The sequence below is a fragment of the Lepidochelys kempii genome, chromosome 4 (genome assembly GCF_965140285.1).
Source record: "Lepidochelys kempii isolate rLepKem1 chromosome 4, rLepKem1.hap1, whole genome shotgun sequence".
NCBI classification, from domain to species: Eukaryota; Metazoa; Chordata; order Testudines; family Cheloniidae; genus Lepidochelys; species Lepidochelys kempii.
The window spans coordinates 29,782,994-29,802,948 of NC_136383.1; the positions used below are offsets into that span (position 1 = coordinate 29,782,994).

General features: G+C 39.7%; 1 protein-coding gene across 1 annotated transcript in view; it reads right to left on the reverse strand.

The window, feature by feature from the left end:
• Nucleotides 1–19,955, reverse strand: part of INTS12 (integrator complex subunit 12) — a 32,586-nt gene that overhangs the window by 3,892 nt on the left and 8,739 nt on the right. The window contains exons 2-6 of the mRNA XM_073340836.1: nucleotides 13,376–13,539; nucleotides 11,636–11,788; nucleotides 10,879–11,066; nucleotides 4,223–4,382; nucleotides 1,448–1,600 (exon numbers count right to left, since the gene is read on the reverse strand). Coding sequence (XP_073196937.1) covers nucleotides 1,448–1,600; nucleotides 4,223–4,382; nucleotides 10,879–11,066; nucleotides 11,636–11,788; nucleotides 13,376–13,531 — 810 coding nt within the window. The 5' untranslated portion in view covers nucleotides 13,532–13,539. The remainder of the gene's footprint in view (nucleotides 1–1,447; nucleotides 1,601–4,222; nucleotides 4,383–10,878; nucleotides 11,067–11,635; nucleotides 11,789–13,375; nucleotides 13,540–19,955) is intronic.

Genomic DNA, 19,955 nt, shown 5'->3' on the forward strand with positions numbered 1-19,955 from the left:
AAAATGCTTGCTAAGACTGTAAACAGAGAAGCATTACCAGGTGTGAAATACTACAAGAGGTGTTGTCTCCTCCCCCCAAAAGGAAGGCCTATAGACACTAGTCAAACCATTGTGAGGCATCAATGAACAAAAGACTTTGTTGATTGCTTCTCCCAACACCCATGAAGTGGGTACCCATACAAGCCCTCATCCCACCACATCTTGAATGCTGGGGGAAGGGAATAAAAATTCCTGTTAAAGAGAAATTGTGATCACTATGCTGCTTGAAATTCAGAGAGGGCAAAATTTCTAAGCAAGAGCAAGAGATCCCCAAGCTGATTGGTTTGGATTAGCCCTAAAGGATATATCGAGCTTGCATATTATAAGAGCTACTATTACGTTTTGGAACCCCTAAGACTGTATCTCATTCGTGTGTGTATGTTTACCTACTTTAACCTTGTAAATAACTCTTGTTTCTTTTTCTTAGTTAATAAATCCTTAGTTTATTACAGGACTGACTATCAGCACTCTCTTTGGTAAGAGATCTGAGGTGCAACTGACCTGGGGTAAGTGACTGGTCCTTTGGGACTGCGAGTAATTTGAATATTGTTTCGACTTTTGGTGTAAAAGATCATCTATCACAAAGGCAGGCTTGCCTGGGTGGCAAGACAGATCAGACTGCCCAAAAGAACAGTCTGTGACTCTATGGTAAGGCTGTTATAGAGCTTGTGGAGTTCCCATTTGTTACTTGGCTGGTGAAATCTAACTATAGAATATATAACCAATTTGAGGTTTTGTGCCCTGCTTCTTGACAGTCTGGCCTGAAGTTGGCACCCACGCTCGTGGGCCACTCCAGACAGCCTGACTGACACAGCCTTACAGTTTTACATGCACTTAAGTGCTTTCCTGGACTGGGGTCACAGTTTGTTAGGCTACTGAAGATATTTATTATGCTGTTGCTACGGCTTCCGGTTTATCTCCTTTTACCACCTCATGACAATCTTTAACACAGAATAACCCAGAGAAGGAGAAACATGAGACACGATATAAAAGAGGAAGGGATCTCACAAATTAGATCTTACAGAAGCAACAGTATCATAAGAAGAGTCTTGCAATTGCAAATGTATGCATGTTACATAAGAATGGACAGCAATTCACATCCTTTCTATGAGTATGAAGATTTCTTACTTTTATAGAAATGCCATTTAAAAAAAACAAACCAGAAAAATCTAATTTTTTTCCTTCTTATAAAATAAAAAAGTCAAGAAACTGAAAATCCACTATGTTACAGCATTACTGAATACAGACAGAATAAGGGCCTGTATTTTCATTTGGGGTTTTGATCACGTGAAAGAGCAAGGTGGGGTTCTGAAAAGGGAAAAAACAGCTGTACGACATTTAAGCAAGAATGTTTCATATACGCAATAAAATAAAAGCACTTAGAGAGAGAGAGTTTAATGTACAGCACCTTGACTTCTGTCCTCTTGAATGCTAGGAAAGTTGTTGGGGTATCCAGCTTGAGCTTAATTTCAGGTTTCTTCACTAATGGATCTTTCACAGTTGGTGCTACTGAAACTACTGCAGGAGCTGGTTTCTGAGGTGGTTTCTGAGTCTTTTGAGCCTGCATAAATAATAATTAAACTCAAATTAGTTATGTTTCTGTACTAACGACGAAGATTTCATCAGAGTGACAATAGAAAACATGAGCATTATGAGATCACAACATTAGCCCTTCGAATACTATCTTAGATGAGATCTGGAAATTAAGCATTTAGAAAACAGGTCAGGTGGAAACACAACTTGGATTTGTAAGTAGTTTCCAGCTGACAGGTAGGTGGGATTGAGTCACATAAAATGGGAAGATTCCAGCAGCTAAAAGGCATGGGTGTGACCATATATTTGAGTGGGTAAACATAGGTGGGAGGAGGAGTCAGGAGTTAGGCCTGATGGAGGAGTGTAGGGAACTGGTGGATGGAGGGACAGAGAAGGAAAATATTGGGAAAGGTTATGGTTAGAAACCAGCTTCTGGGAAGCAGATTGCAGGGCTCTTTTCAGAGAAAGCTGGTAAGGTGGCAGCATTTATGCTGAGAGAGCAAAAGGAAACTGTGGCCTGCAAAGGGAATGCTGACGTATGGCAGTTTGACGGGGAGGTGAGTGTGACGCTCTGTACCTCGGCGGAACACTCTACACCCCCATGTTCATCTTTATAAAATGATTGTGTGGTTGGTATCCAATGCAAAGTTTGTCATGTTGGGTGTCTTCAGAAGGCTCATGATGCACTAAGCATGGCTGTTATAGTGATGCTATAGTAATTGTTACAGTAATGTTATAGTAAGGTTATAGGTTATAATTTCATGTATATAGTTAATGAGGCTGAAAATGGCTTAAAGCAAGCCCAGGCAAAGAACAGAGAGGCAATTCACACCTTATCAGGGCATGTATGGAACAAATCCAGCCCAGCCTCACAGGAAAAAAGGACACTGGCCTAGGCAACAACAAAAGGATCTGTTAGACTCTCGAGTGAGTCACGCCCCCTTCCTTGGTCAGTTTGGAACTGCAATGAGGTAATGCTCACCTGACTCTGAAAGGGGGAGGGGCAAAACCAAGAGGGAAGAAAGAACATGATAAAAGAGAGAGACGTTTGCCATGCTCTTCCTCTCTCTTCCACCTACAACTACAGACACCACACCAAGCGACTGAAGTGCTGATCAAAGGGGAGAGCCTGGCTGAAGAGCAACCAGCGGCCTGTGGTGAGAAGCATCTAAATTTGTAAGCATTGAAAGTGTTAAGATCAGCTTAGAATGCGTTTTACTTTTATTTCATTTGACCAAATCTGACTTGTTATGCTTTGACTTATAATCACTTAAAATTTATCTTTGTAGTTAATAAATCTGTTTGTTTATTCTATTTGAAGCAGTGCATTTGGCTTGAAGCGTGTCTGAAACTCCCCTTGGGATAACAAGCCTGGTGCATATCAATTTCTTTGTTAAACTGACAAACTCATATAAACTTGCAGCGTCCAGTCGGCATAACTGGACACTGCAAGATGGAGGTTCCTAGGGTTGTGTCCACGACCTAAGATATTGGCTCGTGTCATTCGGTTGCACAATCCAAGGAGCAGCTTACGTGCCAGAGGCCATGTGTAAACAGCTCAGGAATAGGGGTTCTCACAGCAGAACAGGGTAAGGCTGGCTCCCAGAGTCAAAGATTGGAGTGATCTAGCAGACTACCAGTCCAGGTAACACCAGAGGGGAACATCACAGTGAGCGTGAAATATTTATAGCTGTGGATGAGTATGGTACTTCAGTGCAATTTACTGAGCACAAGAAAGCAGTCCTGAGTTCAAAGGACTGGAGATAATCAAAGTACTAAAACAACTACTGAAATCAATTAATAACTTTCATTGGTTATAGCAAAAACATTTTAAATGAGATTTTCCTAATAGAAAGGTCATTTCAACAGGTAACATTTTGCCGGGTTATCACAAAATAGCTTCAAAATTTAACAAAATTTCTTCTGTATAACATCTCAGTTTTAAAAGGTCTCAGAATTAAAGATGAATGGGCTAATGATTTATGTTTAGTGAAAATAAAGATGTTTTCTTACTCCAGTGATAACATAAAAGTAAGTTATCTTCAGCTTTTGTAAATTGTTTCTAATAGCAAAAGACACTTTTTAACAACAGATTTTGACTCATTATGAAACTCAGAAGTCAACAGCCTGCTTACTAAAGAAATTAACACACAGCTCAATGAAAATAATGGGTCTCATCATCAACTTCAACAGAAATTGAGGTCACTCATTGCTGAACAAGACCTGGCCCAAAATGTGTAGACCTTTGTTAGAGAAATGTTAAGTTCCAGAGGAGCAATTCATTCAGGCCCTAAATTTGAGAAGAAAATGACAAATATGAGACTATTTAGTAGATCAGTATAACAACTAGATGATAAATTATATAAGCCTAATTATTTGTTCCATTGCCTACCAGTGAGGAAGAAATAAACTTGTTTGATCGTGCCTGACTTTTAATTCTGTGATTTATTTTATTTTGTTAATAGGAACATTACTGAATGTTCTTTGAGACTACAGTTAAAATAACCAGAGCAGCAGCAAAAGGAAATGCAGCTGTGAAAAATGATTTTCCAACATCTTCTAAAAGTTTCTGCAAATCCTGTTTTAAAACAGCCCAAATGAATTGCTGTCTCCCAATACTACTCATGTTAGACAAAAAGCTGACTCTTACCATTCTCTTCATCTGCCTGGTACAGCGGGCACAATACCATACAAGGCGAGGATCATTGACTTCTTTGTCTGTCACCTGAGGTTTATGACAATCCTGGTGGTAGAGATTATGGCACTCCTGACACTCTACTAACTGATTTCCAGAAGTAACTGTCATTTGCCTGCAGAACAAACAGTTGAGAACAGGTTACTGAATAAAGCACTTTAAGGTTATCTAGTCATTGTAATCGCTGCAAGGCTTAATATAAAAAATTAGAAATATTCTTACGCTACGGATACACTTTCTATTCTTGGCAAAATGAAAAAGATCCCTTTTCTACTGTATGAGTTCTTCCTAATAACTGTCTTGCAAACTTTTTGTTGCTTTAAAGTAGATTCTAAAGAAAATCTAAGAATTTTAGATTATTATTATAAACACATCTACAAGTCACCTGTAAAGGAAAAAGTCATTTGGTTTGTTCCCTTATGATGTATAAAGCTCTGAAAAATGTTCTATTACTATTACTAGTACTATTACTGTAGTATCTGAGTGCCTAGGGAATAATATTGCTGTAAGAGGTTGAATTGTATTGCTCAACAACAAATAGTGTCTCAATGACAACCATTCTTATACTCCTGGGGGAATTCTGTGCCACTGTGCCCGTGAAGAATACATGTGCTATTCAGAATTCCCCTCTCCCCGCAGAAAATACATTCTGCCAGAAAGGAGTTGCAGTTACTCCTTTCAACCACAAAGGGCTGCTGTGGCACCAGAACAGAGAGCCGCCACTCCTGGACAGGAACAGCCCCAGCAGCAGATATGGAAGAGAAAGAGGCTGCTTTCCTCACAGCACCCTGCCCGTGGGGCCTGGTCAGGAGGCACAGAATATGGGGGGATGGACAGCATGGGGCACGTGGGACTGCTGGGGGTGTGTGTGTCAGACTGGGAATCAGAAGGGCTAGTGTGGAGGACAGACTGGGGCGGGGGCTGGATGGGAGTGGGGTGCAGGGACACATGAGGAGAGGGAAGTGGCTGAGTGGAGGTGCAAGGACACAGGGGATGGGGGGGTGCAGGGACACATAGGGATAGGGGCAAATGTGCCTGATTGAATGAGAGAGCATGGCGGAGGCTCCCTAACAATCCTCCCCCGCCCCCAAAATGTGTTCCATACTTCTCCCACCCACACTCAATAACCCTCCAAGTTTACACCCAGGCTCCTTCCCAGCAATTACTTCCCTCTCGCTCAGCTCCTCTGTTATCCTTGACTTCTCTGCTTCTGAGGGAGGTTGGAAATAGGTTTCTGTACTGTAGTTTCAATGAATTATTACTCAGAGTTATGTATTAGTATGCCTAGTAAGGAATCTATTTGTCACAAAACATTTCCTGCATCTTTTTTGTTGTCTGTATTGTTACAGACATAGTTGCTGACAGGTATTCTGAAATAAATTACCAAAATAACTGAAACTGGCGTGATTATATTGTGCTATTTTGACAAATGAAATATGCAGAATTTTAAAATAGCGTGTGTGGAATTTTAATTTTTTTTGCATGGAATTCCCCCACGACTAATTCTTTTAGTTAAAGGATTCAAAAAAACAGGATGCAAGTAGCACGCTTCTTTGTGGAACTTTTAGTAACCATCCTTCGCTCCCCATCACAGACAGACATTAGAAACATAACATAATACCAACATCATAGAGAGATGGAACAGAAAGGATTAGCTATGCAGTTCTGCCTTGAAACAAGCATGTAAGCTGGTGATGAGGACTTAGTTTTGCGTGGGCCTCTGCTGAAAAGAATCACATTGTGTATGTGACAAATTAGTGACGTACACATGACTGGAAGTATATCTGTGAAATAGCCAAATTGCATTTTCCTAATGACTTCCTCTTTCAGATGACAAATCAGGCTATTTAATTGCTAAGCTGCTTTTGCTCATCTCCCTGAGGAGCAGGTACCTAGGTAACCATGGAAACTCTATTTGAGGATGGGTGGGGAAACATAGTACTTTATTTCTTTATATAACAAGGAAATGAAATCAGAAGATGTTGTCAATATAGCTGTAAGAACAATTTTTGAAAAATATCTTTTTTTTTTTAACTAGGCTATTTAAAAACAAAGGAGGAGATGTTTCAGAAATTCTGGAGCACATTATTTAAATTCAGGATATTTCAGAAGCCATTTGATTCTTGAAAAATAGATTGGGTCAGAACAAAGCATCTCAGTTTCAACTGCATGTGACAAGGGAACAGACTAATCTCCATATTTTAAAACTATAAAGGATAATTTTGGATGGATTACAAAAAAATAAACTTTTTATGCCAAGAAAAGTCAAAGCCAGACGTACTTTAAGCTAGTCTTTAAATCAAGAGACAGCCTGAATGGTTTTGTATCTTTTAAAAATGAAGACAAAATTAATTTATTCATTACAGTTTAGAAGGCTGGTCTTGCAAAGAGAATGCAGATTTTTCCTAAACGCTCTCTCTTTGACAGGACTTCAATGTCACCTGCAAGTCACACACAACATTTTCCTTTATAATATTTTTACTTTTGATTCTTTAAGGTTCCCATAATTAGTGACTTGTGTTTTTTCCTTAAAGATCTGTATGCAGAAGGGACGGCCAGGAATTAGAGGGAGGGGATTTTTTACCTCCCACCCTCCCATTAAAAAAAAAAAAGAAAAGAAAAGAAAAGAAAATGGGGGTCACTCTGGAATTTCTACTTGCACTCCTATAATTAGCAAAGCTGCACTCAGATCCCACTCTATACTAGTGCAAAAAGTGAATATGCAGTCTCACTGTTAGTGCAGGTTTCAGGGAGTTAGAACACTTCCATTCTAATGCTGGCTCTGCAGTGACTTGCTCTGTGTCATTGAGCAAGTCACTTCATCTCTGTGCACTTCAGATTCCCTATGTGTAAAATGGAAATAATACAGATAGCAGTACAGATAAACTGGCAAGTGACTGTCTTTTTGTTCTGTGTTTGTACACTGCCTCACACAACAGGGTCTTTGCCAGGACTGGGGTGCCTCAGTGCTATTGCAATGCATGTAAGTCATAATAATAATATTTGGGCTCTCCTTTTTTTCATAATTCAGTTTAGATAAGTGTTTCACATTTGGATATGAAGCTTTCATTAGCAGTTAGCCAAATATTATGAAATTTCACTTTCAAAACACTATACATATTTGCTTTATTTTACAGAAGAATTCGATAACTCATTGTTAAAATGTTGTGTTTAACATTGACACTTTTTTTTAGGTTTTTAGAAGTGTCTAAACCATATCTGTTTACAGTATTCAGTATTTCTGCTCAGATTAAACAAAAAAGCACCAATGTTGAAACATTAGTTAATACTGGAAATCCCAGCCCTAGCAACTGAAGCCTCACTCAGTAAGCCTTAAATAAAATAAACAAACTTTCTAATTCAAGACTATAGCAGGGCACAACCAATGAGTGTCTTTGAGTAGTACTGAGGAAGCAAGGACAGGTAAATAAAACATCTGACAGAGTAAGAACACGTCTTACATAGTTGTAATAAAACTAATAAACAGCATCGTATCTGCTGTCTTAAAATATGGTTGGGATGTTGTGCACAGGACTGTATTCTAAGTTGCCCCACGTAAAAAAAAAGTTCAACTCTGACTATTAAATACAATTTTTATAAAGGTAAGCAAAAGTTGAAGATAGAAAGATTGGTCCAAACTGTATTGGTTTTGTTAAAAGAACTGGGATAAAGTTGTGACAGATATGGCAGCTTCTTGCAATTTTCTTGAAAAATCTTATTGAATTCAGTTTAAGTATCTTTGGAGTCTGTTGTACTAAACGGAAAGTTTAAGTGTTAAGTGGATTTCTTGGGAAATACCTAGCGGGAAGTTAATGTAAATTCCCCACCTCTAGTTATGCAAAAAATCTGATTTTTGAAGCTATGCCCTGAGCAGAGGGCTTCTGTCTGCCAATTATCTGTGCCCAGAGACTGGTGAATAAAGGCTGAGGCTATGGCTACACTACAGAGCTTGCAGCTGTGTCACTATAGCGCTGCTAGTGCAGTAGCCCTAAGCCGACAGGAGAGACCTCCCCGCTGACATAGCACTGTCCACACTGGTGCTTATGTCAGTGTAACTTACATTGCTCACACCCTTATTCACACCTCTGAGTGACATAATTTATACCGACATAAGGTGTAGTGTGTACGTAGCCTGAGCTATATAAAGAAACAGCTGAAGTGGCCAGTCTTTGTTCTAGTTCTGAATCTAAGACAGTTATAGACTTGTAACTATGGTGAAACCCAGTTGTGGGTTTTGAAGGACTGACGCCACTCACTGCCTGAGGTTGGATTCGGGGATGACCTCTAGTTAGCTCTTTAGCATGCATGTGGTTTCTTTTATTGTTTTTAACATGTTTTCTCTGTAATGCTTTCACTTTAAGAATAATATGCTTGCTTAGAAAGAGCTGTGTGGTAACTTGTAACTGCTGGCAATTACACTGGGCATAGCCTTCGCAGAGAGAACTAAGTGCAGCTGGTGGTCTTTTAGGTAGTCTGGCTTGCTGGGGATATCACAGTGTAAATAAGGGAACTCAAGTCTCTGCCTAAGAGAGATGATGGCTGAGGAGCCAGGAGCCTAGAGTGGGTGCTTTGGTGGACCATGAGTGGGGGGAATATAGGTATAGTTACCTGAAATGGTGACAAAAGAGTATTCAAGGCTCCTGGAAAAGTCATGAGTTGGAATACCAATAAATTGAGAAAGAAATGTGAAGAAATGTTTATAGCTGAATTCACCAAAACGTATTTTGACTGCTTATTTTAAGGAATGAGATTGTCATGCCTTTTTGGACAATGTTTATTTGAGGGTCACTTAAAGGGACAGGTGGAGTGGAAGAAAAAAATCTTTACCTTCATGGATACTGCCCTCCCCACTATCTTGTGGGAATCCACCGTAACACTGTTGGACCTTCATCATCCTGATCCTGAAATATGTTCTGATCAGGATGAGCCAGAAAGGGGGAACCAGATGACTTCAACACCTCCAATGGCTACAACTAAATCCTGGATAATCACCTGAACCTTGGGTTTCTGCTTTCACTGCCTCTCTAGTGTGTCATTTCCCCCACCCCCCATCTCATTTCTCCTCTTCTTTCTCTCTCATCTGTTTAATAAGGATCTGCCTTACATGGCCAAGGGAGTTCAATCTTTTGCAACAGAGCTATAAACCTGTAACAAAAAAGCCTAGCTAAAAGCAATGCCTTAACAAGCCTGACAATGGTAAAAGTTTTCCAAGTCATGGAGTGGCTAAAAAAAACATATGCTGGGCTTGTGCTTCTCCAGCAGCAAGGCTGCAAGCGAAAATCAGATCCACAGACTGTTGGCTGTTCTTTTATCTCTTCTTTTGTGCATGTCTTTTGTCTTAAAAGAAATGGGATCTGACTTCATGGACAACAGCAGCAGCAACAGCTCAAGACCATTTAAACACATCTTTTCTCTTTTCCCTTCAAAAGGACAGTTAATACCATCTAAAAAGTCTGTCAAGTTGGGGTAAAAGACTCTATTCAGCTAAAAGGGAATAAGGTAAATTGTTAAAATGAAAGCTTTACTTAATACTTTGCATTTCAAATGCGTTAACGGTTTTTCCTTCTTTTTCTGTGTCTTTAATAAAAGATTAAAAAGACTTTCTCCCATTTATAACAATCATCAGAAAAGTCTGCAATAACTTGACATGAAAATTAAAACCATAATTAACTGTATGAAGTTGTAACTGCAACAACTTATCCATTGTTGGACCCGAGATACTCCTTAATTAACATAGCAAGAGCCTGAAAAGTGACTGAGTAAGTAAGTAAATAAATAAGATAAATTTTCTTATTCAACAACTTTGATTCCTGTGTGAGTGTGTATTCACAAAATACATGCTTGCTACTTTTCCCTTTTACCAGCACTGCAAAGCTTGTACGTCACAAACAGAACTGTCAATTAAGTTCCAATTTCAAAGTCATTATTAATAGTGTATGAGTCAGAATTAAGATGTATGAGTCAGACAAACCTATCTTGACGCATGCATTCCAAGATAAATTTTCAGGGCTGGCCATTCAAAAAACAGACCAAAAAACAAACCATTTTTACTTGTAAACCAATTGAAAATCATTTGGGAAACATGGAAAAACAAACATAGAATGTTATCAATGTCACTTTTAAAAAACACTTCAGAATAGACCCTAACTTGAAGTGCACTGCTCACAGGTAGTGATTAATTCTAAAGTTTGGCTACCAGTAATTAAAATGAATACTTGTGCTGTATTTCTATCCTGGCTACTTAAGATGTTCAATGATTCTCCCCCTCCCCGTAAGATGTACAGTAGTCTTATAATTAGCAAAACATTGTTATGGTAAATAATTTCTCCAAAGACTTGATATTTGACTTACTGTGACTTAGATATTTTTCTTCTTAAAGACCTCGCATTTTAGAAAAGCATCTTTATTCAGGAAGCCACTTAAGCATATGATTAATTTGAAGTATGTGCTTAAGTGCTTTCTACAATCAGGTCTAAGATTATTTATAAAATAAAAAACACCCTGGTCTAATTTGATATGGAGACACTGAGAGACGATAAACATAATTTGTCATTTTCACAGAAGAACACATTAGAAGGAGTTGTGTGTCTGACAAAGCATAAGTCACTTACCGACAAACAACGCAAGCTAAGCCCATTTCCATGGCAAAATCATCGGCACTGGTTTCATCAAAACTAGATAGATCAGGCATGGTTAAATCCTTGCTAGTCTGGACTGTGATCGGGGAAGAACGAGCCTCTTGTTTCTCTAGTCTGGGTTTCTTTGGAACATCAACTCCTTCACCAATTTCTACTTTCATCTATTAAACACCACACATGGAGATGGTGAAAATGTGAAAAGTTAGTGGTTAGTTTTTATCTAAGCAACTAACTGGCATAATTAATTACAAATACAAGTAGGTAAATTATGTACTGTGGATCTGCACAATACATCTGGCACTTTTTCCTAGAGATAGAAATACATTCCCACCAAAACATTTGTGAACTAAAAGCGTAGAAAAGTCATCAGTTGTACAACTCACAATGATTTGTAAAAGATTCAGTGGTCTTGAGAGAGAGAGAGAGAGAGAGTGGGGGAGATAACAGTTTAGCATATTTTCATTGATTCTTCTCCTCCCAATAAAAAGTAGTATATAAAGACATTTGGGAAAAGTTATGATAAATCCTCTGTTGTACTGTCTGGCCTGTGCTAACTTATGATCCTATGGAGCGAAAGGTGACATGCTGCAGATGCAACTAAAATGGGTCAGATTAACGAAGTTCTGCATGAACAATTTGGTTTTGGCTGAATAATAATTTTAAATTCAAGCACAAATGGAGCTCTTTTAGTCCATAATTATTTCATGATTAGAACCAAAATTGGCCTTACTTTATCAGCAGTCCTCTTTTCTGTTTCTTTTTTCACCTTTTCTGTTGTGACGGGCTTGCCATTATTGTTGCCTGAAGGCAGACTGGACGAAGCTTTAGGCTCCTGCTTACTGGAAATCGGCTTGGTAATAGACACTTTGGGTTGCTCTACTTCCTAAATAAATGAAAAAAATGCTGATAACAAACATAACACATAAGACACTTGCTACTTTGCAACTGCTTAGGTCACAAATCTAGGTAAACATTACATTTTCTATATACTCATTTAAAAAATGGCACAACATTGCATAACCAGTCGTGTAACAAGTGTTTCAATTTTTTTTTATCTTCACAGAGGTAAATATTACTGGGATCTAGAACAACATTAACAAATCAAATCACATAAGTGTGAACAACATTAATGAATCAAATCACATAAGTGTACCTTGGCCCTCTGCAGTGAATTCTAACCCACCTCCATCTCCTCTGACTAGTCACCTTTTCAGAGAGAGGTTTGTTTATTTTTCTGGATCCCTAAGTGCATCTTCCCTTTGAAACACTAATATCAAAGGTAAAACTTTCATACTTCCAAAATTCACAGCCACAACGAGCAGATATTTTCAGATAGTTCTGATGACAAAATTCAATCTACGTAACCATATATAAATTGACTTCTGGTGTCAGTGAACATCAATATTTCATTCCTTCTGGGAGGAAAATATTGACCTTTGCTTAATCTTGGTCAATATTTACCTCTTGGGTCAATAAATCTTGATATGCATCTCAACACAAGTCAATAGCTGCTTATTTGTGTCAGTGATAGATAATAATCAGGTCAATTTTGAACATAAGTGATTAAATTAGTCCCCAAAGCCATAGCAATATATGTGAAAATCAGAGACTGAGCAAGGTGCCATGACTGAAATCTCAGTTCCTTTGGGAACAAGAAACAACAACTGGGCACTTAACGCAGGTTATCCACTTGGCAGTGGAAAGCAGTATCAGTAGGTTACTGGCGGGGTCCCTTTAATATAATATTCTCCATCTTAAATATTCTAGTTAGTGTGTTTTTAGTGTTTGGTACTTGTTAGCTTAATGTCCTACTGGAAGAAGTTCACATACTGCAGTGATGAGCACGATATAAGAACCTATACAGAACAGAACATGACACACAATTTTTTCCATTTGTCATGTATGCTAGTTGTTTTGGTTCTGCAAATCATTTTGGCTTTAAAACCTGCCCTTCAACTTTTTTTTTCTCTTCTTGCCGCATACAAATTAATCAACAGAATGTTCAGAAAACTGATGTGGTTTTACCATTATCTGGCTACATTGCTTAAGATTTATGCTCAGCAACAATAATTAACCTGCATTTTTATGTGCTTTTAGTTCTAATTTTGATTCAGGATGGATGAGCAACATGATACAGAAGTAACAGACATACCACCACCAAAGCCAGGATAAAAGTATTCAGAAAGCACCAGGTTACAAAGAGCCCCTCCCACCTTAACAAGGAACAGCTCTCTTCCAGGACCAGACACTGTGCCATTGAAGTCAATACGAAGTTTTCCTCTAACTTCAATGGCACCAGGAACAAATGCATAAAGGTCAGTGATCAAGTAATAACATAGCTACTCTGCAAGTCTGTTTTTCCCCCCTTTCTGGCTCTCATAGTTCTTCAGCTATAAAACTTGAAACAGGAATAGCTGGAGCTTTAATACTGCATATAAAAATGACCTACGTGTTCTATTCATGTGAATACCTTTTGTGAAGGACGATAGCTTGAATCAATTCCTCTGGCCAAAGACTCATCAAGCAGAGCTTTTAGCTTTTCAGCAGAATCTTTACTCTTTGAATGCAGGAAGCCCAGGGCTTTCAAAAAGATGGGATCAAGTTCCAGGTTCACTGTAGCAGCCATAGTAGCTTCTTTGAAAGGAAATGAAAAAGAAGACATTGAACTTTATTCATATGGAGTACAACTCAAATAACACAAGAGCTAATAATCTCAAAGAAAACTCTTTTGGGGAGAAGAAATGGGCACATTATTTATCACATGAGTTCTAGGCATAGATATGAATTTAAAAAACAAAACAGATAAACACAGTCACAAAAGCCAACTACCACCTCCATTAGGAGACAATGAATTTGCTGCCTTCTAGAAAGACAGAGTAGCAGCATCTTATCCCACAGCTGAAGTAATGTCAGATTCTGAATTTGGCAAACAAAGTCAGAAAACAAAATGTACTGTATTTATGAGAATGCAACATGTATTTCAGAATATTGTTATTCAGAACATGAGCACAATTTAAGTGTAATAAATTAAAAATGAGTGACAGCTTCAAGAAGGGAAACCAATAGGTTGTAGATTTCCTCCTTATATAATAAAATACTGTACTAAACTTTCATTGCATGCACACTGCCTTTCATCTGGTTGCTCACTAACACCAATGTACATTTGGAAAAACAATTTTCTTTGCAGACACAATTTCACTTTTTGAACTTTTCAGAACAATAGCTTCTCATTATAGTACTTAGAACAGTTACTTCACAATTTTTGGTTTACAAAATGACAAAATCTAGATGTCAATTGCTTAATTTTAACTTACAAAGCAAGGAAATTAAGTATCCAGGCAATTATTTGTCCAAGTTCCTTTGTGATTACTGATCGCATTTTATGACAAGTAAAAATTATCTAGGGTTTGAGATGCCACAATATATAATGAGGTGAAATGAGGGAAAGGGACAGAATTCATTTTAAAACATCTTTTCTTGATAGCAGCAATTTTTTTCCACATCTGAGTTTTCTCCACTTAGTTAAGCTACATAACTAATTCTTTCTACCTAGATAAGCAAGGAGCTGTCAGTCTCAGCAACATAAATTCCAGGAAAGGGCAATTACATAAGAGATCCTCCTTACAAAAGAAGAAATTCTCCCAAATCAGCAATATATCTTTATTATTTCAGTTTAAGGAAAGCTACAGCAAATAATGGCTTCTGGTCTTTTCCAAAAAGCATGAGATGTAAGTATTCTTAATCTCTTTTATCATCATGCCACATTTATTGGGATTTCTTATTTCCAATCCTATAATTTAGAAAACTCTTTTAAAGGAGCTTTCATGCCACTCTCCTAAAAAGCACAGCTTGGACATGTACTCTGGTTCTAGCTTGCAGAGTCTTGCCTGACTGAATTTTTTTTTTATGTTAAGCACAGTGAAAATAGTGAACTTTAACCTCTCTGGACAATCCACCAGCAGTGGCAAGCTGCTCCATCATTGCTTGCCTGGAAGTCTCCAGGAGTCTTTATTTCATGCTGGGCTTTCACAAGACACTAGAGAATCACTCTACCAAGATCATCAAGGAGTTCAGCATATAATAGACTTCATAAGGATTTTATCAATGGACCCAGCAGAGAGCTAAGAATTCTATTCAGAACCTTTTCTCTGTTCCTTAATCTTTGCTTCTTGTCAAATCATATCTCAGTGGCCACAGAACTTCTACTATTATCTCCTAAACACCAGTAACTCTGGTTTTGTACTGATCAAGCAAAGACTACAGTGTAAGCCCATCTCAGGGCAACTCAGTTTCGCTCTGATGTCTATAAAAATGGAATTCAATGCACGTGGAAAGTGGTTATCCTCCTCTCTCATACATCCACCTATGGTAACTGCTCAGGCCACTCTTGTGATCTGTGTGGGCTGTATTACCTGCTCTTTTTCTTTGTTCAGTATTTACAGTCTGTGTTTCAGTAGCATACACTGTATCTCTAGGTCTCTCTTAAATCCACAAAGATATAAAGTATGCGGGATAACAGAACCCTTATCACAGATATTGGAATAATGCACTGCTTGAGGAACTTGAAGTTCCTTTCTTGTGAGTTTTCCTGTTTACAAGTCTCCATATAACATACTGACATAGTCAGAACAGATACTAGAAACCAGCCAAACTCAGGATGCCATCAGGCTAAATGCGATTTCTTGAACTAAAAGAACTCTGAGAAAATGACTATAAGCAATGTTGAGTCCAACAGCACAAGGACAATTTTGTTTTCTAACAGGTAACAGTTTGTAGATCTAATTCTAACTTCAGGTTTTAAGAACTCTACTGTCAAGGAACTGTTAAAAAAAGAGCACTCTTTATATTCAATCCTTTGATCCTTTGATCAATGCTTTTTTTGCCTCTGTTTTCACTAACAAGGTCAGCTCCCAGACTGCTGCGCTGGGCATCACAAAATGCGGAAGAGATGGCCAGCCCTCTGTGGAGATAGAGGCGGTTAGGGACTATTTAGAAAAGCTGGACGTGCACAAGTCCATGGGGCCGGACGAGTTGCATCCGAGAGTGCTGAAGGAATTGGCGGCTGTGATTGCAGAGCCACTGGCCATTATCTTTGAAAACTCGTGGCGAACCGGGGAAGTCCCGGATGACTGGAAAAAGGCTAATGTAGTGCCAATCTTTAAAAAAGGGAAGAAGGAAGATCCTGGGAACTACAGGCCAGTCAGCCTCACCTCAGTCCCTGGAAAAATCATGGAGCAGGTCCTCAAAGAATCAATCCTGAAGCACTTGCATGAGAGGAAAGTGATCAGGAACAGCCAGCATGGATTCACCAAGGGAAGGTCATGCCTGACTAATCTAATCGCCTTTTATGATGAGATTACTGGTTCTGTGGATGAAGGGAAAGCAGTGGATGTATTGTTTCTTGACTTTAGCAAAGCTTTTGACACGGTCTCCCATAGTATTCTTGTCAGCAAGTTAAGGAAGTATGGGCTGGATGAATGCACCATAAGGTGGGTAGAAAGCTGGCTAAATTGTCGGGCTCAACGGGTAGTGATCAATGGCTCCATGTCTAGTTGGCAGCCGGTATCAAGTGGAGTGCCCCAGGGGTCGGTCCTGGGGCCGGTTTTATTCAATATCTTCATAAATGATCTGGAGGATGGTGTGGATTGCACTCTCAGCAAATTTGCGGATGATACTAAACTGGGAGGAGTGGTAGATACGCTGGAGGGGAGGGATAGGATACAGAAGGACCTAGACCAATTGGAAGATTGGGCCAAAAGGAATCTGATGAGGTTCAATAAGGATAAGTGCAGGGTCCTGCACTTAGGACGGAAGAACCCAATGCACAGCTACAGACTAGGGACCGAATGGCTAGGCAGCAGTTCTGCAGAAAAGGACCTAGGGGTGACAGTGGACGAGAAGCTGGATATGAGTCAGCAGTGTGCCCTTGTTGCCAAGAAGGCCAATGGCATTTTGGGATGTATAAGTAGGGGCATAGCGAGCAGATCGAGGGACGTGATCGTTCCCCTCTATTCGACATTGGTGAGGCCTCATCTGGAGTACTGTGTCCAGTTTTGGGCCCCACACTTCAAGAAGGATGTGGATAAATTGGAGAGAGTCCAGCGAAGGGCAACAAAAATGATTAGGGGACTGGAACACATGAGTTATGAGGAGAGGCTGAGGGAGCTGGGATTGTTTAGCCTGCAGAAGAGAAGAATGAGGGGGGATTTGATAGCTGCTTTCAACTACCTGAAAGGGGGTTCCAAAGAGGATGGCTCTAGACTGTTCTCAATGGTAGCAGATGACAGAACGAGGAGTAATGGTCTCAAGTTGCAGTGGGGGAGGTTTAGATTGGATATTAGGAAAAACTTTTTCACTAAGAGGGTGGTGAAACACTGGAATGCGTTACCTAGGGAGGTGGTAGAATCTCCTTCCTTAGAGGTTTTTAAGGTCAGGCTTGACAAAGCCCTGGCTGGGATGATTTAACTGGGAATTGGTCCTGCTTTGAGCAGGGGGTTGGACTAGATGACCTTCTGGGGTCCCTTCCAACCCTGAGATTCTATGATTCTATGATTCTATGATCTGCATACCATGGCTTTCTAACTCTCTTCTGATCTCAAGGTTAATATCATCATAATGCTGCATGCCAGTATTGTCACAGTTAAGAATTTGTCTGTCTCTACTATAATCTCCCATTTTCAGGGGTTTTATAAGGCTATTTAAAATGTGCAGCAGGCTGAAACTTGGAAATGAATTTTAAATTTAAAAAGATCTATTTTGTTGCTTTTTAAGATAAAGAAAGTGGGAAAATTTATTTACCAGAGTGAGATGCTCATATGCTAACTTAAAAATGGATGTGATACGCAAAAATAAGGTTGATGATCTGCTCTCCTTCCATGCACAGCTCTCTGATTGGAACACAATAACATAGGGAGTTTTATACTGGCCAGTTGTCTGTCTGGTCCAGCATCTTGCCATTTACAGTGGCCAATACTACAAACATTACAGTAATGAAAGGAAGGATGATCCAGTGGTTAGGTCACTAGACTGGGGCTTGGCAGACTGGGGTTCAATTTCCCGCTCTGTCACAGAGTGCCTTGCGCCTATCACTTAGTCACTCTGTGCCTCAGTTCCCTATCTGTACAATGGGGATAACAATATTTCCATACTGCACAGTTCTGAGGAGAAATAAAGACAGTGAAGCACTAAAATACTATAGTAATGTGGGTGATATAAGTAGTATCTTAGATAATATGCAAGAAACCAATAATGGACAATTATAAAATAACCTCCCACTATGGGAGGTTTCTTAACTGCTGTCAGTGGTTGGCTGAGTAAGGCCTGAGAGCTTATACAAAAAACCCTCCACTCCATATAGTGAAAACAAGGATATTCTCATTCATATGTATGTCTAATACTCCTCTGAAGCCTATACCTCCTGGCTTCAATGGTATCTTGTGGCAATGAGTTCCACACTAATTATGTACTATATGCAAAAAGTATTTGCTTTTATCATTTTAAATTTATTGTTTTTCAGTTTAAAGGTCCTCTTGTTCTTATATTATTGAAAAGGCTAAACAGAAGCACCAACTTTACTGTTCATATTCTACTCATTATTTGTATATCCCTTTTATGTCTCTTCTTATTCATCTCCTCTCTCATGTCTCTTCACATGGAAGTCTCGCCACTCCTCTAATTATTTGCATCACCTGTTGCTGAACTCCTATTTATGTCATATCTTTTTTGAGATAGGGTGCCAGACCTGAACACAATATTCTGAGAAATGGCACACCACTGATTTATATGACAGTATTATAACAGTGCAGTATAATCAATCCCATTCTTTATAAAACCTAACACTGCTTACTATTTTGACTACCACTAATTATCAAGAAGCCCTTTTTCATTTACGATAACAACCTAGGTTGTCCTCAGAAATAGCAACTGAGGGTACGTCTACAGTATGAAATTATTTTGAAATTATTCTATTCGGATTTTCGGAAGCGATTTTATACATTCGGTCTTGTGTGTCCCCACTCAAATGTGTGAATTCGACAGAGTGCGCCCACAGTACTGAGGCTAGCATTGAATGTCGGAGCGCTGCACTGTGGGTAGCTATCCCACAGTCCTAACCGCCCATTGGCATTCTGGGTTAAGCTCCCAGTGCATGATGGGGGAAAAACATTCTCGCAAGTGTTTCTGGCTGTGTGTCGTCAGTCGCTCCTCCCGCCATGAAAGCTACGGCAGACAATCGTTTCACGCCTTTTTGGCGTGCAGATGCCATACTGCTTTCAGCAGACAGTGCAGTACGGTGCACCGCTTCTCTCCTGGTACTATGAATCCACCACGCATTTCCTCTCGTCTTTCCACGTAATCTCTATAAGTATCTACTCTTTCTCTGCCTCATCGACCGCTTCCACTGCCAACTCTGCTCGGCCATCGTGAACCGAGCAGCACAGCTTCTGCCGCCAACTCTGCTCTCCTGCCATTGCTGCGCTACCAAGACTCTCCATGTTGTCTGTCCTGGGCTCCCGCCTCCGTGAAAGCTACAGAAGACAACTGTTTCCCACCTTTTTTTCAGCTATCGTGAACCGAACAGCACCTCTTCCGCTGCCACTCTGCTCTCCTACGTTTTGAGCCCTTTTTCCATGATTACCTATGCAGGCGCCATAGTGTGGCAACCATGGAGCCCGCTCAGATCTCCACTGCAGTTCTGACCATTGTAAATACCTCGCGCATTATCCAGCAGTATGTGCAGTACCTGCAAAACCAGGCGAGGAAGCAACGACAGCGCGATTACAATAGTGGTGAGGACATGGACACAGACATTCCTAGAAGCACGGCATGTGGCAATTGGGAGATCATGGTGGCTTTGAGCCAAGTTCATGCCGTGGAACGCCGATTCTGGGCCCGGGAAACAAGCACAGACTGGTGGGACCGCACAGTGTTGCGGGTACGGGATGATTCCCAGTGGCTGTGAAACTTTCATATGCGTAGGGCCACTTTCATGGAACTTTGTGACTTGCTGTCCCCTGCCCTGAAGTGCAAAGACCCAAAAATGAGAGCAGCCC